This window comes from Coregonus clupeaformis, chromosome 2 (assembly GCF_020615455.1).
Source record: "Coregonus clupeaformis isolate EN_2021a chromosome 2, ASM2061545v1, whole genome shotgun sequence".
Lineage (NCBI taxonomy): Eukaryota > Metazoa > Chordata > Actinopteri > Salmoniformes > Salmonidae > Coregonus > Coregonus clupeaformis.
Genome location: NC_059193.1, coordinates 26,318,739 through 26,344,241, shown reverse-complemented (window position 1 = coordinate 26,344,241; position 25,503 = coordinate 26,318,739). Strand labels below are relative to the sequence as shown.

General features: G+C 45.3%; 1 protein-coding gene across 1 annotated transcript in view; it reads left to right on the top strand.

Annotated features, from left to right (window-relative positions):
- The first annotated feature begins 5,701 nt into the window (after positions 1-5,701).
- The window catches only part of LOC121532286 (dystrophin-related protein 2), a 131,283-nt gene continuing 111,481 nt past the window's right edge, over positions 5,702-25,503 (top strand). Inside the window, exons 1-2 of the mRNA XM_041838143.2 lie at positions 5,702-5,816; positions 10,853-11,030. Of these exons, the coding sequence (XP_041694077.1) occupies positions 10,984-11,030 (47 nt within the window). The 5' untranslated portion in view covers positions 5,702-5,816; positions 10,853-10,983. The remainder of the gene's footprint in view (positions 5,817-10,852; positions 11,031-25,503) is intronic.

Sequence of the window (25,503 nt, the reverse complement as noted above, 5' to 3'; positions counted from 1 at the left end):
GAGGAAGGAGGAGAGTACATACCCAATCTGTTAGGCCTACTACTGCTAGGTAGCTCTCTCCCTCCCCTCTGTCTGTCCTTGATTGCAGGAGTGAAGTCTGGTGTGCGGGAGTCAGGGTTCCAGCTGCAGCTCATTCACCATAATCACCTCAGCCTTTAAGACCCGGTCAAACTTACCACTCATCGTCAGATCATAGTCAAGACAACCATATATTTGGAACCTGACTCCTGCCTCCGCTTCACTCCTGCCACCACCATCCTGCTCTCCATTACCGGACCTCTCTTTTGGACTCACCACGGACACTAGGACATTACGGTACCACACCTGCCCTGATCTGGATCTGTTACCCTCCCTGTACCTGGACTTGCTCTTCCCCTATATTTGGAAACCTGGACTTTGAACATTGTAAATAAACCTGTTAAAACTTCTCTGGCTTGGTGTACTTGTCTGCATTTGGGTTCTATCCAGTTAAATCATAACAGTATGATCTGACCAACATGAACCCAGCAGACAGTAGCTCGGATACCACCCCAGAGTGCACTCAAATTTGGACTGCCATAGCCAATCAGGGCATTTTACTTGGCCAACATGATACCCTGTTTAAGACGATTGCTGAGGACAGTCAGGTGCTGCTTAATCAGGTTCAATTACTCTCCAATCAAGTGTCTGCCCTTACTACCCCTTCAGCCCAGATCAGAGAGCCTTTTGTTCCTGCTCCAGAGCGCTATGACGGGAACATGGGAACCTGTGGCGATTTTTTGACTCAATGCTCGCTAGTGTTTGAACAACAGTCCCTCACCTACGCCTCAGAAAGAGCCCGTATTGCCTACCTTATCAACTCTACTAGCGGTTCCGCTCGTGCCTGGGGATCCGCGGTATGGGAGAGTCAGTCGGACATTTGCAACGCTTACGTTGCCTTCACCACGGAGATGAGGAAGGTTTTTGACCACCCAGTACGAGGCAAGGAGGCTGCGAGACGGTTGTTTTCTCTTCGGCAGGGGCTCGCAGTGTGGCGGAGATGGCAGTGGAGTTTCGGACTTTAGCAGCAGTGAGTGGTTGGAATGACGAGGCATTACAAGGAGTGTTCATCAATGCTTTGTCTGAGACTTTAAAAGATGAATTGGTGTCATATGATGAATCGCCTACGCTGGATAATCTTATTTCACTCACTATCAGGTTGGATAATCGGATTCGGGAGCGCCGCCGGGAGAGGAGTGTTAGTTCCAAGCAACCTGTCTGTCATCAACAAACTCCTCCCTGCATCGTCCCTACGGAGAAAGCCGTGTCTTCCCGAGTCGATACGAGGAGCACTGAACCCGAAGCCATGAAGGTGGGTCGTGCACGGTTGTCCTCAGAGGAGCGTGCACGTCGTATTCAGGCTCGGGTCTGCCTGTATTGTGGAGAAGCTGGTCATTTCGTTCCTTCCTGCCCAGTTCGTCCGGGAAAAGGGCCGGCTCATCATTAATGGGAGAAGTTTTGGTGAGCCGAGCAGCGGATTCTTCCTCTTCTCCCCGCATTCTGCTCCAGGCATCCCTCCAGTGGCAGTCCCAGAATTTCTCTGTTAGTGCGCTGATTGACTCTGGTGCCGACGAAAGCTTTTTGGATAGAGAGTGGGCTCAACAAATGGATTTGGAGACTGTTCCTATGGACTGTCCGCTGCAGGCTAAGGGTCTAAATGGACAATTGTTGACCCGTATTACCCATCAGACTGTTCCTGTTTGTCTTAGAGTGTCGGGAAATCATCAGGAGAACATTCAATTCCATATTATCGACTGCCCACAGACTCCCCTGGTCCTTGGTATCCCCTGGCTCATAAGACACAATCCACACATTGATTGGGTGACAGGTAGCATTGTTTCATGGAGCACATTTTGTCATGTGAATTGTTTGTGTTCTGCTCAGACTCCTGCCAGTACTGTGCCTCAACCTCCACTGGAGTCCATGGATCTTTCTGCTGTTCCTGACGTGTATCATGACCTGGCATCCGTTTTCTGCAAACACAGAGCTACTTCTCTTCCTCCTCACCGGCCTTACGACTGCGCCATTGACCTCCAGCCAGGAGCCCCGCTCCCCCAGCAGTCGCCTGTACAATCTCTCCCGGCCGGAGACGGAGGCTATGGAGAACTACATTCGGGACTCCTTGGCGGCAGGTATTATGCGTCCTTCCTCGTCACCTGTAGGAGCGGGATTCTTTTTGTTGCTAAGAAGGATAAGACCCTCAGACCCTGTATTGATTACCGTGGACTTAACAACATCACCATTAAGAACAAGTATTCTCTGCCTTTGATTAATTCTGCTTTTCCCCTCCTTCATGGTGCTACCATCTTTACGAAACTGGATCTACGAAATGCGTATCACCTGGTGCGCATTCGTAAGGATGATGAATGGAAGACTGCCTTCAACACACCCTTGGGACATTTTGAGTATCTGGTTATGCCTTTTGGGTTGTCCAATGCCCCTGCTGTTTTTCAGGCACTAGTCAATGATGTCCTTCGGGACATGTTGAATCGGTTTGTTTTTGTCTATCTGGATGATATCTTGATTTTCTCAGAGTCCTCCCAGGAACATGAACTGCATGTGCGCCAGGTGTTGCAAAGGTTGTTGGAGAACAAACTGTTTGTGAAGATGGAGAAATGTGAATTTCATGTGTCTGAGACCTCTTTTTGGGGTTACATCATAGCTCAGGGGGAGTTGCGGATGGACCCAGCTAAGATCTCTGCTGTCACGGACTGGCCAGCTCCCTCTACCCGCAAACAACTTCAACGATTCCTGGGGTTTGCGAACTTCTATAGGAGGTTCATCAAGGACTACAGCCGCATTGCGGCGCCACTCACCGCTCTCACCTCCATCTCACGACCGTTCGCTTGGAATGAAGGGGCCGAATCAGCGTTCGAAGAACTGAAACATCGCTTCGCCTCAGCTCCCATTCTGATGCAGCCGGACCCCGACCGCCAGTTTGTCGTGGAGGTGGATGCATCCGACACTGGGGCAGGTGCAGTGTTGTCACAACGTTCTCCTGAAGATAACAAACTGCATTCGTGCGTTTTTCTCTCAAGGAAACTTTCTCAGGCAGAGAGGAATTATGATGTTGGCAATCGTGAACTGCTCGCCGTTAAGCTGGCTCTCGAGGAGTGGCGACATTGGTTGGAGGGGGCGGAACAACCCTTCATCGTTTGGACGGATCATAAGAATCTGGCTTACCTCCAGTCAGCGAAGCAGCTCAACCCCCGTCAAGCCAGGTGGGCACTATTTTTTGGGAGATTCAATTTTTCTCTGTCTTACCGTCCTGGGTCACGCAACGTCAAGCCTGACGCCCTGTCTCGTGTTCATTCGGCTGTTGATACTGGTAGTAACCCTGAACCCATTTTGCCTCCTACCTGCAGTATTGCAGTCATCACATGTGACATCGAGGGATTGTTAGACAGGCTCAACATCATCAAGCTGACCCTGGGAGGGGTCCTCCTAACCGGATGTTTGTCCCTGAGTCTGCTCGCTCCCAGGTACTTCAGTGGGCTCACTCGTCTCCCCTTACCTGTCACCCTGGAGTTTCGCGGACCCTTGACTTTGTGCGACGAAAGTTCTGGTGGGCCACGATGGAGGCGGACACTCGAGCCTTCATTGCTGCTTGTACGGTATGTGCACGAAGTAAAAACTCCACCCAGGCCAGCGCTGGTCATCTACGACCTCTACCTATACCCAGCCGGCCCTGGTCGCATATCGCTATGGATTTTGTCACTGGACTTCCCCCTCGTCTGGTAAGACTGTCATTCTTACGGTGATTGATCGTTTTTCTAAGTTCGCTCATTTTTTGGCCCTACCTAAACTGCCCACTGCCAGAGAGACGGCTGATATTTTGGTTGAACATGTGTTCCGCTCTCATGGTCTACCCACGGATATTGTCTCTGACAGGGGTCCCCAGTTTGTCTCCCAGGTGTGGAAAGCTTTCTGTAAAGCTTTGGGCATTACATCCAGCCTGTCCTCTGGATATCACCCCCAGACCAACGGGCAAGCCGAGAGAGCGAACCAGGAGATGGAGACCGCTCTTCGCTGTGTCACTGGGTCTAACCCTGGGTCATGGAGCTCCATGCTCCCCTGGGTGGAATATGCTCATAACACCTTGACTAACGCTTCCTCTGGTTTGTCTCCTTTTCTGTGTGCTCTGGGTTATCAACCTCCCTGTTCCCTTCCCAAGAGAGGGAACTTGCGGTACCTTCGGTGCAGTCCCACATGCGCCGCTGCTTCAAGGTCTGGAGGAAGGCCAGGGTAGCTCTGTCCCGAGCTTCGGCGTACATGCAGAGGCAAGCCAACCGTCACCGGTCCCAGGCTCCCGGTTACTCTCCTGGTCAAGAGGTATGGCTGAAGTCACGGGACCTTCCATTGAAGGTGGAGTCTAAGAAGATGGCGCCTCGTTTTATAGGACCGTTCAAGATACTGTCTATTGTTAACCCCTGCGCGGTTAAGCTACAGCTTCCTGCCTCCCTACGGGTTCATTCCACCTTTCATGTTTCCCAGATTAAGCCTGTATCGGTTAGCCCTCTGTGCCCGCCCTCTCGTCCCCCTCCTCCGCCCAGGATCGTGGGTGGGGGTCCGGTCTACACTGTCCGGCGACTTCTGGATGTTCGCCGCCGAGGTCGTGGGTTTCCAGTACCTGGTGGATTGGGAGGGTTATGGTCCCGAGGAACGTTCCTGGGTGCCCAGGAGCTTCATTGTGGATCCTGCTCTGGTCCGAGAGTTTCATAGGTTACATCCCGAGAAACCCCGTCGGCCGCCAGGTGGCGTCCGTAGAGGGGGGGGTACTGTTAGGCCTACTACTGCTAGGTAGCTCTCTCCCTCCCCTCTGTCTGTCCTTGATTGCAGGAGTGAAGTCTGGTGTGCGGGAGTCAGGGTTCCAGCTGCAGCTCATTCACCATAATCACCTCAGCCTTTAAGACCCGGTCAAACTTACCACTCATCGTCAGATCATAGTCAAGACGACCATATATTTGGAACCTGACTCCTGCCTCCGCTTCACTCCTGCCACCACCATCCTGCTCTCCATTACCGGACCTCTCTTTTGGACTCACCACGGACACTAGGACATTACGGTACCACACCTGCCCTGATCTGGATCTGTTACCCTCCCTGTACCTGGACTTGCTCTTCCCCTATATTTGGAAACCTGGACTTTGAACATTGTAAATAAACCTGTTAAAACTTCTCTGGCTTGGTGTACTTGTCTGCATTTGGGTTCTATCCAGTTAAATCATAACACAATCTCAAGCAGCTATGCAGTTTAACCCATGTGAGAGTTCCAGCCCGTTGTTGATTTTCCAAAGAGGAGAGTGTGTTGTTTCGGCAGTGATATCACAAGGCAGTGATGTCACAAGGCTCCTAGTCACTGTTCATCTTGAAGGACCATAAGGAAATTCCTAAATGCTTTTGATAGACCACAGAACAAAACAGTTTGGGAACCACTGCTGTAGCCTGTATGTCACTGAAGGGCATTGACTGGCTGGACACTGGGCAGATGGCTTTTTCCAGTCCCAGTGGGTAGGAGTATAGGACCAGGTTGGTGTGATGAGGAATGTGCAGTGACAATAAGTTCATTGACAGGAGAGGGAGCCTCTGTCTCTCTGTGTGTCCCTACCACACCCTCCTCACCAGTCATTACTGCATTCTCTCCATTCTCTGCAGCCTATAGACAGGACAAATGTCACTGTGGGAATAGTGAGGAACCCCTCTTAAAATCACAGGGACATCAGTGTGAGAGGAACACTATCGTAGCACTACTGTAGCTCCTGGAGGGATTCTCTCTCTTGGGATTCTAATATATCAAGGTAAGCACTGTAACTGTCAACTATCTGTTATGATTTCATAATGAGAGTGAAATAGTGTAGATACTGTATTGCTGCTTCTCAGAGCGACAGATCTGAGAAAAGTGGTGGTGGTGATACCGGGAGATTATTATCAAGGTGTTGTACGTACGCGTGTAGACGAAAGTTAGAACTACTGTCAATTCTTTGATCATCTGGCAGTTTTATCTGCATAGTTGAACAGTTGTCGTCTGTCTGGCAGATGAGGAAAAGCTGTTTATCTTATCTTGGATTGTCTTTGATCTGATTTATTTCTCATCTGGGGAAAATACTCGAAAGCTTTTCAGTATATTTTGGAAAGACATGGTCAATTGACGCAAAGATATTGAAGGACAATGATGAACATTAGGTTACTTAAGACAGAAACAAAAGGAGGGAGGATGGGTGGGCATATAGCGTGTCCGTCTAGTAACACAATTGTTGCATGTTCGAACCACGTCATGGACAACTTTAGCATTTTAGCTAATTAGCAACTTTGTACAACTTACTACTTTTTAACTACTTAGCTAGCATGTTAGCTAACCCTAATCCTAACCCTAACCATTTAGCTAGCATGTTACTTTAACTAGCATGTTACCTAACCCTAAGCTTAACCCCTAAACCTAACCTTATCCCCTAAACCTAACCCTAACCTTAACCCCTAAACCTAACCCTAACCTTAACCCCTAGCCTAGCTAAAATTTGCCACCTAGCTAACGTTAGCCACAAATTGGAATTTGTGTAATGTACACGAATGCGTAATGAACAAAGTAAATCATGTAATACACACAAAAATGCGCTGTGAAGAAAATTGTGTAATACACACGAAAAATTACGGTGCCTGTCAACATTTCGAATAAGTAATTAGTGTCTATTTCACAATGAACTGTGATAGTGTGTTGATCAGCTAGGTTTTGAGAAGGTGGTGTAGTTTTTTTAAGGACAGCTTGGTGTTTTATGAGTCAGTTTTTATTCAATTCAGTCTAGGCAAGAATCCAGCAGCTCGAAGCGAAGAGCTTACTGGTAAACCTCAATGCTCCCCATACAGGCTCAGCCCTCTTGGGAAAATGGGAGAGTGCTTCAGCGATGATCAGATACCATACTCAGGCAACAGTCAATAATGTATGTCTAGAGATGGACCTAAACAGCAAATCCAACCCATGTCTCCATTTGTGCAACATGAGTTGATTGTATGTGTCGTTGAATTACTGTGTGTAAGTGTGTTGAGGAATGTAGTGTGTGTGTTTGTGTGCGTGTCCATGATTTTCAATGGTTTGTGTGTGTGCATCACTCTCATGCATGCATGAGTATGCTGGTCCGATGCTGGTGGTCCTGCCTGACGCAGTTGCCAGTGCTGATGCCAGTGCTTGTCTCCGGTCTGGACACAGAGAGGAGAGGAAGGAGGAGTGCCCAGGCCAGCCCAGTGTTCTGGCATCACTAACACAAGACTCCCCTTCGTATAGCTGGACAAACGCCTTCCTCAGTCTAAGTTATAGCCAGGGGCGCAGTTCCGCTGCTACTGCTGTCGTTGATGGCCTTTCTGTTGATTCAGCTCAATTTGCCGTCAAGTAAACAAACAAAACATGGTCACTCCGCTTCATTTCGCTGTGTTGTGTGTTATTATGGTCCGTCTGTGCAGTCATAATTGCTCAGAGATATTAGGCTAAGCCGGGGAAAAGGACCTGTTGGCTGCTCATTGCTGCTGGTGATTTTAATAAGTTTAATAGCTGGAGTTCCAGTGAGCCTGTGTGGCTTCTAGGTATTAACAGTATCTGAGCTCCTATCCACATAACTGATGAACCATGAACAGAGAGGATTAATCATCCAGCCAGTGGATTATACAGTGGAAGAGGAGGAGGGAGAGAGAGATGCTGATTCATACAAGATGGAGAAATTACCCTTGAACAAACAGAGGGCTGTCTCAATAATGAGAAGCAAGCAGATAGAGGAGATAGAGAGAGGGAGAGAGAGAAGGAGAGAGAGAAGTAGAAAGAAGAAGAGAGAGGAGAAAAGGAGAGGGGAGAGAGAGGGGAGAGAGAGGAGAGAGAATGTGAGGGCGATATATGCTTACACTCTTAGAAAAAAGGGTTCCAAAAGGGATCTTCGGCTGTCCCCATAGGATAACCTTTTTTAGTTCCAGGTAGAACCTTTTTTGGTTCCATGTAGAATTATTTTGGGTTCCATGTAGAACCCTCTGCGGAAAGGTTTCTACATGGAACCCAATAGGGTTCTACCTGGAACCAAAAAGGGTTATTCAAAGGGTTCTCCTATGGGGACAGCCTAAGAACCGTTTTAGGTTCTCGATTGCACCTTTTTCTAGTGTAGGCAGTGGTGTAAAGTACTTAAGTAAAAATACTTTAAAGTACTAAAGTAGTTATTTTCGGTATCTGTACTTTACTTTTACACCACTTTTACTTTTACTTCACTACATTCCTAAAGAAATAATGTACTTTTTACTCCATACATTTTCCCTGACACCCAAAAGTACTCGTTACATTTGGACAGGAAAATGGTCCAATTCACACACTTATCAAGAGAACATCCCTAGTCATCCCTACTGCCTCTGATCTGGCGGACTCACTAAACACAAATGCTTCGTTTGTAAATTATGTCTGAGTGTTGGAGTGTGCCCCTGGCTATCCATAAATGTAAAAAAAAAAATTGTGCCATCCGGTTTGCTTAAAATAAGGAATTTGAAATGGTTTATACTTTTACTTTTGATACTTAAGTACATTTTAGCAATTCCATTTACTTTTAATACTTAAGTATATTTAAAACCAAATACTTTTAGACTTTTACTTAAGTAGTATTTTATTGGGTGACTTTCACTTTTACTTGAGTCATTTTCTATTAAGGTATCTTTACTTTTACTCAAGTATGACAATTGAGTACTTTTTCCACCACTGAGTGTAGGAAACAGCCTGTGGATAGGTGATGAGCCTGCTGCGAACCTAATGCTCTCTCTAATCTCTCGCTCTCTCTCTCTTGCTCTTTCTCTCTCTGTCTCTCTGTCTCTGTCTCTCTCTCTCTGCCCCTCTCTTTTTTACCATCTAGTTTCGCTTCAAATGTTGACACTGCAACAAAAAGTTCTACCTTCATGACACATTTCAGGTGCAATTTGTTTTAGGCAAAGTATCCCGGTTGCGGCAGTCTAGTAAGCTTGAGAGGTGTGTGTGTGTGTGTGTGTGTCTAATGCAATAGTGGGACTGTTACATTGTCTTTGTCTGAAGAGATGTTATGACTGTGTCGTGTGTGTGTGCTTGTGCGTGTCCCTGAATGTGTGTGTGGATCTGAGAAGGGATGAGAGGTTGGCATAGTGCTGTAGTAAAATAAAATACATTTTCATTTGTCACATGCTTCGGAAACAACAGGTGTAGACTAACAGTGAAATGCTTACATATGGGCCCTTCCAAACAATGCAAAAAAACAACAAAGGAATAGTAGAAAAAAATTGAAAAATAATAACAGAATTAATAAATACACAATGAGTAACGATAACTTGGCTATATACATGGGGTACCAGTACCGAGTCGATGTGCGAGGTACAGTGTACCTTTGGGCCGTACGCATTACCCTCTGTAGCGCCTTGCGGTCGGATGCCAAACAGTTGCCACACCAAGCGGTGATGCAGCTAGTCAAGATGCTTTCAATGGTGCAGCTGTAGAACTTTTTGAGGATCTGAGTGCCCATGCCGAATCTTTTCAGTCTCCTGAGGGGAAAGAGGCACTGTCGTGCCCTCTTCAAAACTGTGTTGATATGTGTGGACCATGATAGTTCCTTAGTGATGTGGACACTGAGGAACTTGAAGCTCTCGACCTGTTCCACAACAGCCCGTTTCCTGTAGTCCACGATCAGCTCCATAGTCTTGCTGACGTTGAGGGCGAGGTTGTTGTCCTGGCACTACACTGCCAACTCTCTGACCTCCTCCCTGTAGGCTCTCATCATTGTCAGTGATCAAGCCTACCACCATTGTGCTGCCTGCAACCTTAATGACGGCCACGCAGTCGTGGGTGAACAGGGAGTACAGGAGGGGACTAAGCACGCACCCATGAGGGGCCCCCGTGTTGAGGGTCAGTGTGGCGGATGTGTTGTTGCCTACCCTCACCACCTGGGGGCGGTCCGTCAGCAAGTCCAGGATCCAGTTGTAGAGGGAGGTGTTTAATCCCAGGGTCCTTAGCTTAGTGATGAGCTTGGAGGGCACTATGTTGTTGAACGCTGAGCTGTAATGAATGAACAGCATTCTCACATAGGTGTTCCTCTTGTCCAAGTGGGAAAGGGCACCGTGGAGGGCAGTAGAGATTGTGTAATTTGTGGATTTGTTGGGGTGGTATGCGAATTTGAGTGGGTCCATTGGAGTGGGTCCAAGGTGTCTGGGATGATGGCGTTGATGTGAGCCATGACCAGCCTTTCAAAGCATTTCATGGCTACAGATGTGAGTGCTACAGGGCAATAGCCATTTAGTGCAGGCTGTAGTGAAGGTAGAGGCGGTGGAGGATGATTAGACATGATTAGAGATTAAGAAGAAGCTCCCTGACAGCTCAGCGGCCAGACAGAAGAGATGTCACGACCCCACAAACACTTTCCCATCACTTGCGTGAGCTGGGGCCATCACAAACCTGACAAAGATGTGGCTGTATGCACGTGTATTTGTTCACACATCCAAGTGTAGACATGTGTCTAAGAGTAGGGCTTTGAATTTTTCATGCGTATGTCACAATGTTCAGGTAAAACGCAGTGCCCTATTTATGAGTGCACATATGATCAGGGTTGGGGTCAATTTCATTTAAATTCCAGTCAATTCAGGAAGTACACTAAAATTCCAATTCCAATTCTCTTCAATTCTTTTCAATGAGGAAAATGTTTAATTTAAATTGGAGTTTGGTTCACTTTTGGAGTTGACTGGAATTTAAATGGAATTGACCCAACCTTGCATATGATATGATACGCTATGATACGATGTGATTATTCGTTACGATGCGATGATATAGGCTAATGTGTGTATTCTGTGTTGTTGTGTGTAGCTGCAGGGCGGCCAGGGTGGCCGGGATGCCACTGTGTGCCCTGCCAGTCCACGGTGGATCGTGAGGGGCAGGAGGACGGAGTGGTGGAGACGGAGTGTAGCAGGCTGGGAGGGCACCACCCGTCTGGAGACATGAACCTCTGCTGGAACGAGATCAAACGCAAGTCCCACAACATCCGGTAAGATGCTGCTTACAATGGGGTTCAATGGGGTTAGGATTCTCCTTCACGTTGGGTTTCAATGGGAGTGTTATGCAGTGGCTTGCGAAAGTATTCACCCCCCTTGGCATTTTTCCTATTTTGTTGCCTTACAACCTGGAATTAAAATGGATTTTTGGGGGGTTTGTAACATTTGATTTACACAACATGCCTACCACTTTGAAGATGCAAAATATTTTTTTGTGTGAAACAAACAAGAAATAAGACAAAAAAAACTTTTAAGTCATACCACAGATTCTCAATTGGATTGAGGTCTGGGCTTTGACTAGGCCATTCCAAGACATTTAAATGTTTCCCCTTAAACCACTCGAGTGTTGCTTTAGCAGTATGCTTAGTGTCATTGTCGTGCTGGAAGGTGAACCTCCGTCCCAGTCTCAAATCTCTGGAAGACTGAAACAGGTTTCCCTCAAGAATTTCCCTGTATTTAGCGCCATCCATCATTCCTTCAATTCTGACCAGTTTCCCAGTCCCTGCCGATGAAAAACATCCCCACAGCATGATGCTGCCACCACCATGCTTCACTGTGGGGATGGTGTTCTCGGGGTGATGAGAGGTGTTGGGTTTGCGCCAGACATAGCGTTTTCCTTGATGGCCAAAAAGCTAAATTTTAGTCTCATCTGACCAGAGTACCTTCTTCCATATGTATGGGGAGTCTCCCACATGCCTTTTGGCGGACACCAAACGTGTTTGCTTATTTTTTTCTTTAAGCAATGGCTTTTTACTGGCTACTCTTCCGTAAAGCCCAGCTCTGTGGAGTGTACGGCTTAAAGTGGTCCTATGGACAGATACTCCAATCTCCGCTGTGGAGCTTTGCACCTTCAGGGTTATCGTTGGTCTCTTTGTTGCGTCCCTGATTAATGCCCTCCTTGCCTGGTCCGTGAGTTTTGGTGGGCGGCCCTCTCTTGGTAGGTTTTTTGTGGTGCCATATTCTTTCCATTTTTGAATAATGGATTTAATGGTGCTCCGTGGGATGTTCAAAGTTTCTGATATTTTTTGATTACCCATCCCTGATCTGTACTTCTCCACAACTTTGTCCCTGACCTGTTTGGAGAGCTCCTTGGTCTTCATGGTGCCGCTTGCTTGGTGGTGCCCCTTGCTTAGTGGTGTTGCAGACTCTGGGGCCTTTCAGAACAGGTGTATACAGTGGGGAGAACAAGTATTTGATACACTGCCGATTTTGCAGGTTTTCCAACTTACAAAGCATGTAGAGGTCTGTAATTTTTTATCATAGGTACACTTCAACTGTGAGAGATGGAATCTAAAACAAAAATCCAGAAAATCACATTGTATGATTTTTAAGTAATTATTTTGCATTTTATTGCATGACATAAGTATTTGATCACCTACCAACCAGTAAGAATTCCGGCTCTCACAGACCTGTTAGTTTTTCTTTAAGAAGCCCTCCTGTTCTCCACTCATTACCTGTATTAACTGCACCTGTTTGAACTCGTTACCTGTATAAAAGACACCTGTCCACACACTCAATCAAACTGACTCCAACCTCTTCACAATGGCCAAGACCAGAGAGCTGTGTAAGGACATCAGGGATAAAATTGTAGACCTGCACAAGGCTGGGATGGGCTACAGGACAATAGGCAAGCAGCTTGGTGAGAAGGCAACAACTGTTGGTGCAATTATTAGAAAATAGAAGAAGTTCAAGATGACGGTCAATCACCCTCGGTCTGGGGCTCCATGCAAGATCTCACCTCGTGGGGCATCAATGATCATGTGGAAGGTGAGGGATCAGCCCAGAACTACACGGCAGGACCTGGTCAATGACCTGAAGAGAGCTGGGACCACAGTCTCAAAGAAAACCATTAGTAACACACTACGCCGTCATGGATTCAAATCCTGCAGCGCACGCAAGGTCCCCCTGCTCAAGCCAGCGCATGTCCAGGCCCGTCTGAAGTTTGCCAATGAACATCTGGATGATCCAGAGGAGGAATGGGAGAAGGTCATGTGGTCTGATGAGACAAAAATAGAGCTTTTTGGTCTAAACTCCACTCGCCGTGTTTGGAGGAAGAAGAAGGATGAGTACAACCCCAAGAACACCATCCCAACCGTGAAGCATGGAGGTGGAAACATCATTCTTTGGGGATGCTTTTCTGCAAAGGGGACAGGACGACTGCACCATATTGAGGGGAAGATGGATGGGGCCATGTATCGCGAGATCTTGGCCAACAACCTCCTTCCCTCAGTAAGAGCATTGAAGATGGGTCGTGGCTGGGTCTTCCAGCATGACAACGACCCGAAACACACAGCCAGGGCAACTAAGGAGTGGCTCCGTAAGAAGCATCTCAAGGTCCTGGAGTGGCCTAGCCAGTCTCCAGACCTGAACCCAATAGAACATCTTTGGAGGGAGCTGAAAGTCTGTATTGCCCAGCGACAGCCCCGAAACCTGAAGGATCTGGAGAAGATCTGTATGGAGGAGTGGGCCAAAATCCCTGCTCCAGTGTGTGCAAAAATGGTCAAGACCTACAGGAAACGTATGATCTCTGTAATTGCAAACAAAGGTTTCTGTACCAAATATTAAGTTCTGCTTTTCTGATGTATCAAATTCTTACGTCATGCAATAAAATGCAAATTATTTTCTTAAAAATCATACAATGTGATTTTCTGGATTTTTGTTTTACATTCCGTCTCTCACAGTTGAAGTGTACCTGTGATAAAAATTACAGACCTCTACATGCTTTGTAAGTAGGAAAACCTGCAAAATCGGCAGTGTATCAAATACTTGTTCTCCCCACTGTATATACTGAGATCATGTGACACTTAGATTGCACACAGGTGGACTTTATTTAACTAATTATGTGACTTCTGAAGGTAATTGGTTGCACCAGATATTATTTAGAGGCTTCATAGCAAATGGGGTGAATACATATGCACGCACCACTTTTCCGTTATTTATTGTTTCGGATTTTTTGAAACAAGTTATTTTTTTAATTTCACTTCACCAATTTGGACTATTTTGTGTATGTCCATTACATGAAATCCATTTAAATTACAGGTTGAAATGCAACAAAATAGTAAAATTGTCAAGGAGGATGAATACTTTTGCAAGGCACTGTACGTGTGTTTCAATGGGAGTGTGTTTTACATTGGGTTTCAATGGGTATAGGATGTGTTTTAAATTGGGTTTCAATTGGGGGTAGGATGTGTTTTAAATTGGGTTTCAATGGGTATAGGATGTGTTTTAAATTGGGTTTCAATTGGGGGTAGGATGTGTTTTAAATTGGGTTTCAATTGGGGTAGCATGTGTTTTACATTGGGTTTCAATGGGGGGTAGGATGTGTTTTAAATTGGGTTTCAATGGTGGTTTACAATGTGTTTTACATTGGTTTTGAATGGGTGTAGGATATTTTATACATTGGGTTTCAATAGTATGCATGTATTATACTGTATACTGGGTTTCAATGGGAGTGTTATATACACTATATTTCAATGTGATTAAAATACAATTTACTCTATGCAGTGGGAGAGAATCAACAGAATCATTTCAAGAAAACACAAGTTTCAAAACCCTGCTGTCACAATGTCGGGTTTTGAAACATGCTGTGCAAACAAGCGTCTTCCAGCCACTTTTTCATGCGGCGACGTTTGTGCAGTGTTGATACATCTAATATTCTCTGTGTACTAGCATTTCTAACCTTTTGCTCTGATTTGTTCACTGCTGTTCCCACAATTAGAAAAACATTGTCTCTATAATGTGCTGTCACGTAATTAAATATTCTCAGACACATCTCCAAGTGGGCCTATTCATTATGAATAATATGTGGGTTAATACTGAGCCCCCCCCCCAGTTACACTTGAGAGGTCTGCATCTGCAAAACAATTACGAACATTTTCGAACCACTGTAGTACTGCTTTGATGACTAATTGGAAGGCGCCCAAGCTTGGCATGTCATTGGTATGACTTTAATTCAGCTGGCATCCTATTTACAGGATTGGCCCCTTTAATGACTTACTTGACCCTCATCATCCTGGTGCTTCCAGCAGGGACATGGAGGAATAGAGGGGATATTCGTTAAGACAGTTCCCCCAGCAAAGTATTGTAATGAGATCGCTATGGATAGCCTGCACTGGTAGCACACACACACTCAACCCCTTCTGACATCATTTGGCCCACAGTGCGAGAGAGAGAGAGAGAGACAGATCACTACAGTCATGTTTTTAAAGGAGTGGAGAGCGAGTGGAGAGTGAGTGCTAAGAGATGTCCCCGAGAAATGTGGATAGGACTGAGTGCCAACTCCTGGACAAGTGGAGGTTGGTTTATCTAATGGCTTGTCAGGGTTTGATGGATATCAGTGGTGTAAAGTACTTAAGTAAAAATACTTGAAAGTACTACTTAAGTAGTTTTTTTGGAGTGTCTTTCCTTTACTTTACTATTTATATTTTTGACAAGTTTTACTTTTACTTCACTACATTCCAAAAGAAAATATTGTACTTTTTACTCCATACATTTTCCCTGACAAGGGAAGTGTGGAGTGTGCCCCTGGCTATCCATACATTTTAAAAACAAGAAAAGGTTGCCGTCTGGTTTGCATAATATAAGGAATTGTAAATGATTTATACTTTTACTTTTACTTTTGATACTTAAGTATATTTTAGCAATTACATTTACTTTTGATACTTAAGTATATTTTAAACCAAATACTTTTAGACTTTTACTCAAGTAGTATTTTACTGGGTGACTTTCACTTTTACTTGAGTAACTTTCTATTAAGGTATCTATACTTTTACTCAAGTATGACAATGGGGTTCTTGTTCCACCACTGATGGATATGTTGTGGTGGAACTTCTGTTCCAATGGCAGAGATAGAGGAGGAGGAGGAGGAGGGGGAGGAGGAGGAGGAGGAGGAGGAGGAGGAGGAGGAGCTAAAGGCAGCTGTCCTCTTTCTGACTAAGTGGCTTCTCCTGCTCCTGCCTGTCACCATAGAAACCATACTACAACCCCTAATCTACTGCTACTGCCTACCACCATGGTCCTGTATAGGCTAGCTGTATAAGCTATTACTCAGTTAATTGTGAATGCTCAATGCGTTGAAACACGTTGATAAGCCTTAGTCCAACATCACTAAGCCTGGTAATTCATAGAATCTGAAGGTCGACATTAAGAATGTGTTTTTTCTTTCTTTTCTCAGTGAGTCACACCAGTAGAGGTAGTTATATATTTTTTCAACAAAAGAGAGTCTAAGGACTAGACGGAGTACAGTCTTTATTATACAGTTACAGAGGAGATGGTTGTTTGCTTGAGCTGTGTTATGATTAAGACTTCAATCAGTGAAGCCACGGCTCCATATGATGGATATTCTGTGTCATAATGAACTCTAAATGATTATGGATGTTAATTGGAAAACACTTCATTTCCTCAGGCATGTTGATAAAACAGGTATAGATCAGATGAACTACTACTGCAGGTGGATGCTACACATTAACCCCCTAGAGTCAATCTAAGTTACAACGAATGGAAAAAAACAACAACTTCCAAATCTGTCAATTTAGGCTAGAGATAGGCACTTCTGCATCTGCGGCAATAGGTGGCAGAGCTAGAACGGTGTTTGACAGACCACAAGAAAATCGGTCTTCTCACGAAGTTTGACCTACAAACTAATGTCACGGGACTCGTCTGAAGGTAACCAGTACCAGATTTTTTTTTAAACGAATGGAAGTATGAAGGTAGTTTTGTGCCTACCCCCAAAAAGGTGTTAAATATGTGTATTTTTAAAAATCTATATATTTCCAGATTTTTTTTTACATCTCCTAGATTTAGGACAGACACTTCAAAACCTTGTTTCTTATGATTTATGTTTTGACTGTATTTTTGCCATTTATGAATGTGTTATTCAATGCGTTTCTATGGACTTTGGTAGTAAATGCCAAAATCAATATTTTATCTATTTTCTTATACCTAAAGGGGTCCTAAAATTCCAAATCAATTAGCTAAATGGTCCACAGTATGACCATCTTAAAACAATTCCATATGTCAGTTTAGCACCCCCCTCCTCTCCCCCAACGTCTTAGACTCTAACAAAAGTACCCAGAGCTTTAGGAAAATGCTACTTGGTTGAACAAGACCATTATAATACCTGTGAACAATACAATTTCATTCACTGCATAGCTAATTGATGGCTGAATGATCCGTTGCCTTTCAGTTTAGCCCCCCAAATAATCATCATCATCATCATCATCCTCATCATCATCCTCATCATCATCATAATACCAGAGTTTATAGAGGTAGTCTTTGTGATGTCCTTGAAACAGTGGGCTAGTGTTCTGGTGGTGTGTGTAACACTGCACTGCTGTGTGCAGTGGCCTGTGGAGATTGCCCTCTGGGGGTGACGTGGGTGGCAGACTGGCACGATGGGAATTTGTGTGCCCGTGGACGGAGGGACACATGGCATGGCTGGGATGGTTTCAGAGTGCCACCCGCCTGCGCTCTGATCTACTGTGTGTGGGCAGGGCCAGAGACTCTGACCCTGTCTGTTCTCCCAGTTCTGTCTGGTTTATGGCAGGGCTCTGTCTGGTTCTCTTTATTTCTCTCTCTCTCTCAGTAGTTCTCTCTCTCTTTCAGTTTCCCCTTTCCATCGTCATCTGTCTTTTTATCTCCCTCTCCTTCTCCCCCCCTCTCTCTCTCCCTCCCTCCCTCCCTCCATTGTCCTTGGCCCCCTTCCTCCCCCTCTCTCCTGGCAGTGCCCCCTATAGTCAGTCAGTGTTAACTACAGTGGCCGTGTTGCGCCCCACATTATCTTCCACCAGCTCTTCCCTGCAGCACTTCCTGGCTGGGCCCCTACAGGCCCTGTTGAGCTACAATATGAATGATAGCTGAATAGACTCTCTATCCAACATTAGTTAGGGGTCAAGGGTTAAACGAGCCCTCAGGCCAATGGGATGGTAGAGGTGGGAAGAACTCAAACATTATTGGACCATTCAGACTTCAATTATCCAGTCAGATAGTGTGGACGGGACGTCATTGTCAGTTGATATGAAGATATTGTCAATTGTTCTTTTAGTGTTAGAGTGAGGTTTTGGTAGCCTCAGGGTTGTGTTTAGGTTTTCTTATTGGTTCCCTGATGGGATGCCTCGCTTAACCATGTTTGTTGATGCTGTTTGAACATACAATTAAGTGCTTGATACAGTATGTGCTTGATATTATCCCTTTGATAATAAATACCCGTTTGATAGTAAATACATAAATAAAATGTTAGGGTTTTAAACCGTTTGTTTTTGTGTTGCAGCTCTCTTCTAAATGAGCAGTTCAGACCTTTCCCTTAGTGTCCTGCAATGTCCAATGTTCCCCGTGGATGACCTGCAAAAAAATCAGCTGGCAAGTGGAATGAAAACATTATTTCAACCCGCAGGGCAGGCTCGCGGTTCAGAACAATTATATTGCTGGTCAGAATGTTTTAAAATCAAGATAATACATGTTGTACAAACCCAGGAGCTTGTTGTGTTGCATTGTGTTGCGAATTCCATTCTGTGAGCGGTGAGAAAGACACAGTAGGCTACCAGCCACGCATTGAGAGTGTGTGGACAGGGGTCAGGGGTCAGGGGTGTAGCTCAACAGTGGTCACTTTTCGAATAATATCATGCATTTTTTGCGGATATCCGGATAGTCGAAATACATGTGTTTTTTGTGAAACTTTTAAAAGACTTGGGCACTTTGCTGCGCTACTCAGGAGAGACAGCTTGTTGCTGGTGCTGCTTCTGCAGCAGGGCGGGAGAAGGGCAGGGGTCAGTTTGTGTGAGACGGCAGGGAGGGAGAGAGAAAGTAGTCATACTCGCGCTAGTTAGACAAACTTGTTTCTGCCACAGGTTATATATCATACCACCTGGTAGTGCCTGTATTGACTGCATCACATCGATGTAAAGAAGCTAGCTATGGTAGCCAGCTAAGTTAGCAGCTAGCTAGCAAGTTTAAATAAGTCTGTATTGCTGCGCTCCCCGTCCTTGTCTACAACAACTCAATTCAGATTAAACAACAGCCTGTTGGTTGCTCGTTGTTGTCTTGTCCTTCTCATTAAGGTAACTTAATTCCATAACTGTTATTGATCAGAAATATCCCACTTCACCTGCTAGGCTATACAGTATATGGGGCCTGTGACTGTAGTGGTGCTTTGATTGCCCAAATCAAATGTCATGGACATGATATATACTTGTATGTTGCAAAGTCACATTCAGAGGGCACATGCCCCCTCAGATTTGTCCTGTTTAAAATATATATATTTCTTTATTTTCTTTACATTTTTGGTTGTTGTTTCTCTGTAATAATACTAGCCACCTAGCAATTTTATGAAGTTGGCTTTAGCTAGCACAGATACTAGCACAGATAGGTTCCCAATCTCCCAACCTCATAACTAGCTACCAAGAAGCCATTTCAGGCTATCAATGAAGTTAGAGTAGCTAGCTTGTCTAACTATCTTAGCTGGCATGCCTGCTGGCAAGGTTGGTCAACTTTAGAAAAGCACTCAATTACTAAATGTACTGAACAAGACCCACATTCCTTTCAATCTTTACGCAGATTTTAGCAGAGATGCAGAGAAGCATATTTCATTTCTTTAAAAATAACCACCATTCAGGAGGATACAGACAGTTCAAGAGGTATGCTTAGATATGCAGAAAAAAATATATATGTGTTTTAGGTGTTTGGAAAATGCAAAGGACCATCCCCCAGCCATCCTTATATACTTTGTGTCCCCTCAGAGTTTTGGGGTGCATGACGCCCCTGAATAATTGTATTTAATTCATACAAAGCCTTTTCATTGTTAAATATAGGCCTATATACAGTGAGGGAAAAAAGTATTTGATCCCCTACTGATTTTGTACGTTTGCCCACTGACAAAGATATGATCAGTCTATAATTTTTATGGTAGGTTTATCTGAACAGTGAGAGACAGAATAACAACAAAAAAATCCAGAAAAACACATGTAAAAAATGTTCTACATTGATTTGCATTTTAATGAGGGAAATAAATATTTGACCCCCTCTCAATCAGAAAGATTTCTGGCTCCCAGGTGTCTTTTATACAGGTAACGAGCTGAGATTAGGAGCACACTCTTAAAGGGAGTGCTCCTAATCTCAGCTTGTTACCTGTATAAAAGACACCTGTCCACAGAAGCAATCAATCAATCAGATTCCAAACTCTCCACCATTGCCAAGACCAAAGAGCTCTCCAAGGATGTCAGGGACAAGATTGTAGACCTACACAAGGCTGGAATGGGCTACAAGACCATCGCCAAGCAGCTTGGTGAGAAGGTGACAACAGTTGGTGTGATTATTCGCAAATGGAAGAAACACAAAATAACTGTCAATCATCCTCAGCCTGGGGCTCCATGTAAGATCTCACCTCTTGGAGTTGCAATGATCATGAGAACGGTGAGGAATCAGCCCAGAACTACACGGGATGATCTTGTCAATGATCTCAAGGCAGCTGGGACCATAGTCACCAAGAAAACAATTGGTAACACACTACGCTGTGAAGGACTGAAATCCTGCAGCGCCAGCAAGGTCCCCCTGCTCAAGAAAGTACAAATACATGCCCATCTGAAGTTTGCCAATGAACATCTGAATGATTAAGAGGAGAACTGGGTGAAAGTGTTGTGGTCAGTTGAGACCAAAATTGAGCTCTTTGGCATCAACTCAACTCGCCGTGTTTGGAGGAGGAAGAATGCTGTCTATGACCCCAAGAACACCATCCCCACCGTCAAACATGGAGGTGGAAACATTATTCTTTGGGGGTGTTTTTCTGCTAAGGGGACAGGACAACTTCACCGCATCAAAGGGACGATGGACGGGGCCATGTACCGTCAAATCTTGGGTGAGAACCTCCTTCCCTCAGCCAGGGCATTGAAAATGGGTCGTGGATGGGTATTCCAGCATGACAATGACCCAAAACACACGGCCAAGGCAACAAAGGAGTGGCTCAAGAAGAAGCACATTAAGGTCCTGGAGTGGCCTAGCCAGTCTACAGACCTTAATCCCATAGAAAATCTGTGGAGGGAGCTGAAGGTTCGAGTTGCCAAACGTCAGGCTCAAAACCTTAATGACTTGGAGAAGATCTGCAAAGAGGAGTGGGACAAAATCCCTCCTGAGATGTGTGCAAACCTGGTGGCCAACTACAAGAAACGTCTGACCTCTGTGATTGCCAACAAGGGTTTTGCCACCAAGTACTAAGTCATGTTTTGCAGAGGGGTCAAATACTTGTTTCCCTCATTAAAATGCAAATCAATTTATAACATTTTTGACATGCGTTTTGGTGCTCCGTGGGATGTTCAAAGTTTTGGATATTTTTTTATAACCCAACCGTGATCTGTACTTCTCCACAACTTTGTCCCTGACCTGTTTGGAGATCTCCTTGGTCTTCATGGTGCCGCTTGCTTGGTGGTCCCCCTTGCTTAGTGGTGTTGCAGACTCTGGGGCCTTTCAGAACAGGTGTATATATACTGAGATCATGTGACCGATCATGTGACACTTAGATTGCACACAGGTGGACTTTATTTAACTAATTATGTGACTTCTGAAGGTAATTGGTTGCACCAGATCTTATTTAAGGGCTTCATAGCAAAGGGGGTGAATACATATGCACGCACCACTTTTCAAGTTATTTTTTTCATTTCACGTCACCAATTTGGACTATTTTGTGTATGTCCATTACATGAAATCCAAATAAAAATCCATTTAAATTACAGGTTGTAATGCAACAAAATAGGAAAAATGCCAAGGGGGATGAATACTTTTGCAATGCACTGTATGTTCCGTCCCGCCACGTGAGAATACATTGCCAAGTTTACTTTCCCTGGCTAGCCTAGCTCACAGGAAAATGGCTAACGTAACCAGATACATATAAGTAAAGGTTATGATGGGGGAATACACAATTTTGGAAAGAGGTGAAATCCCCAGTTTGGTAGATGGTAACTATCAGTTAATTATTAGGCCTACGTTAATACAGGCCATATAAAGTTTAAACCGGTGAGGCTGGTAAAAGTTTGAGTATAGCCTACTAAATAAATGTATTTTTGCAGCCTATATTAGATTTCGAGAATTGATCATTTAAGTTTCAATTCAACTACTTGTTTATCTAAACAATATTGAATGTAAAGGTTTTGTTATGTTGGCTATAGGCTCAATGTGCCGCTTTGCGTTGTGAAAATAAAAATATATTGTTCTCAATTAATGGAATGGTTTCCTTTTATCCATATGTTGAATAGGCATGAAGGCAAATTCATTCATTCAGGGTAGGGGAATAATAGCCTACTACTGAAGTCATAAAAACAAACAATAAATGCATGATATTTGTCGGGTAATGGATCGACTCTCGGAACAATTCTACGCGGGTGGGTCGGGTTGCGGAGAAAAATCTATCCTAATGTTGGGTATCGGGTGGGGCTCGGAATCGATGTGGCTGGCACGAAGCGAGTGTGGCTCAGGTAACCAAGAGCGTGTAACTGTACATCATTCCAGTTACCCATGGGAAAAGTGTCAGTTGCGTCACGCTGGCGGAGGAGGAGACGGGAGATGAAGATTTAATAAAGGAGGTGACAGAGCTGCAGCATCTTTTGGGAATGACACCACAGTCTCGTAGCGGGGGGATGTTTTGTTTTTGCCAGGGCTGGCAGGCAAACTAACTTTCAGACACACTAATGATGGAACACTCGACAGGGAATTAGGGAGCCATGAATTATTTAATAGAATACCATGCTGCTCGATGTTCACTGTGTAGAGCTAGGAATTAAACTGCACAAAGCTGTGGAGGAGCCCTGAACTGTGCTTCTCCTTCAGCTGGTGCAGAACAAATCACACACTCTGGTGAGATTAGAAACAATGTGGAGGCAGTTAGGTTTTGGACTACCGCAGTGTCTCTTTGAATTGCCAGGAAGAGATAATCACATTTGTGTGAACTTAACAGGAAGCAGGGGTTTATAAAAAGCCCCCCCAGTCCCTCAGGGGAGAAGACATACAGAATTGGAACGCTCCAACAATGAGATATGGCAGATCTGATGCTTCCCCTATATGTTGCCCTTCTCTTCCACTCTTGGAGGAAAGCCCACTGATGGACACACACACACACAGGCAAGCACACAAGTGCATGCACAGTCGCACACACACATGTGGCACACACACACACACAGGCAAGCAAACACATGCACGCACGCACATGAAACAGAGTTAAGAACGTACCGTAAGCTCACTTCACAGCTAGCTTGAAATGTCACGGATGGAGCAATCCAATTGGTAACTTTTGGGTGGCTCAACCCGTTGGAACGTTGTCAAGGAGGGCGGTCACGTGTGCTAGCAAAGCAGAGGTCCTGGGTTCGAGCCTTGGTATGAGCCGAATCAGGAGGAAGTGGTACTCGCCAAGTAAGCAGCGTGGCGTCCGAAACACACGCACATACACACACACCCACGCACTCATGCCCAAATGCATGCACACACACACACAGCCCCCACCACACACACACGCAGACAGGCAAGCACACACACACTCACTCACTCACCCACTCACTCACTCACTCACTCATGCTCAAACCCTACACCCGAACTCCATTCTGCCACCTCTGGTCTCTTGGCCCTCCCATCCCTACGGGAGGGCATCTCCCGCTCAGCCCAGTCCAAGCTCTTCTCTGTCCTGACACCCAAGTGGTGGAACCAGCTTCCCCATTAAGCAAGTCCCTGCTCATCTTCTGAAAACATCTGACACCTTACCTCTTCAAATCGTATCTTAAATAATCCTCCTCCCCTCCCCCCAGTGTGTGTGTGTGCAGTGTGTGTGTGTGTGTGTGTGTGTGTGTGTGTGTGTGTGTGTGTGTGTGTGTGCAGTGTGTGTGTGTGCAGTGTGTGTGTGTGTGCAGTGTGTGTGTGTGCAATGTGTTTGTGTGCAGTGTGTGTATGCAGTGTCTGTGTGTGCAGTGTGCGTGTGTGTGTGTGTGTGTGTGTGTGTGTGTGCAGTGTGTGTGTGTTATCAATAAGAGTGTGAACAAAACAGAGAGTCAGTGAATGTTGGTTACTGAGTGAGGTGAGTCACTGGAGCACTATGGGGGAGAGTGAGGCTGTCATTACAGTGAGGGAAAAAAGTATTTGATCCCCTGCTGATTTTGTACGTTTACCCACTGACAAAGACATGATCAGTCTATAATTTTAATGGTAGGTTTATTTGAACAGTGAGAGACAGAATAACAACAACAAAATCCAGAAAAACGCATGTCAAAAATGTTATAAATTGATTTGCATTTTAATGAGGGAAATAAGTATTTGACCCCTCTACAAAACATGACTTAGTACTTGGTGGCAAAACCCTTGTTGGCAATCACAGAGGTCAGACGTTTCTTGTAGTTGGCCACCAGGTTTGCACACATCTCAGGAGGGATTTTGTCCCACTCCTCTTTGCAGATCTTCTCCAAGTCATTAAGGTTTTGAGCCTGACGTTTGGCAACTCGAACCTTCAGCTCCCTCCACAGATTTTCTATGAGATTAAGGTCTGGAGACTGGCTAGGCCACTCCAGGACCTTAATGTGCTTCTTCTTGAGCCACTCCTTTGTTGCCTTGGCCGTGTGTTTAGCTCATTGTCATGCTGGAATACCCATCCACGACCCATTTTCAATGCCCTGGCTGAGGGAAGGAGGTTCTCACCCAAGATTTGACGGTAAATGGCGCCGTCCATCGTCCCTTTGATGCGGTGAAGTTGTCCTGTCCCCTTAGCAGAAAAACACCCCCAAAGCATAATGTTTCCACCTCCATGTTTAACGGTGGGGATGGTGTTCTTGGGGTCATAGGCAGCATTCCTCCTCCTCCAAACACGGCGAGTTGAGTTGAAGCAAAAGAGCTCGATTTTGGTCTCATCTGACCACAACACTTTCACCCAGTTCTCCTCTGAATCATTCAGATGTTCATTGGCAAACTTCAGACGGGCCTGTATATGTGCTTTCTTGAGCAGGGGGACCTTGCTGTGTCACGAGTTACAAAGCCAGAACCCAGAAGCAGACCAGGACAAGGTAAGTTGAAACGAAGGTGAGTGTTTATTTACAAATTCAAGAGTGATGCTGAATAATCCAGGGAACAGAGCGGGCGGCGTTGATTAGTTGTTGGGGGTGCAGTGGTTGATCCCATCATGGCTCGGCAGCCGCCGACCACCAGGCAGAGGTTGGATGAAGGTTCCGGACGAGTGACTGCAGATGGAACAAAACGGAGGTAAGTAAACAACAAACCAACAAGGTGCAAAAACAACAAAACTAACGCTAGAAGCTCTAAGACTGATACTCTGGTAAACCTACTGTTCATGGCTAACGATCCGGCAGGGAATGGATGTTAGGCCAGAGCCTAAGAAGGGTGATGATCAGGACCAGGTGTGCAGATTGCTGATGGGATACAGGTGCGGAAATCAAGAGAGCTCCCCGGAGCGTTCCAGAACCCTCGGGAAACTGGAGATCACGAGCAGAAAAA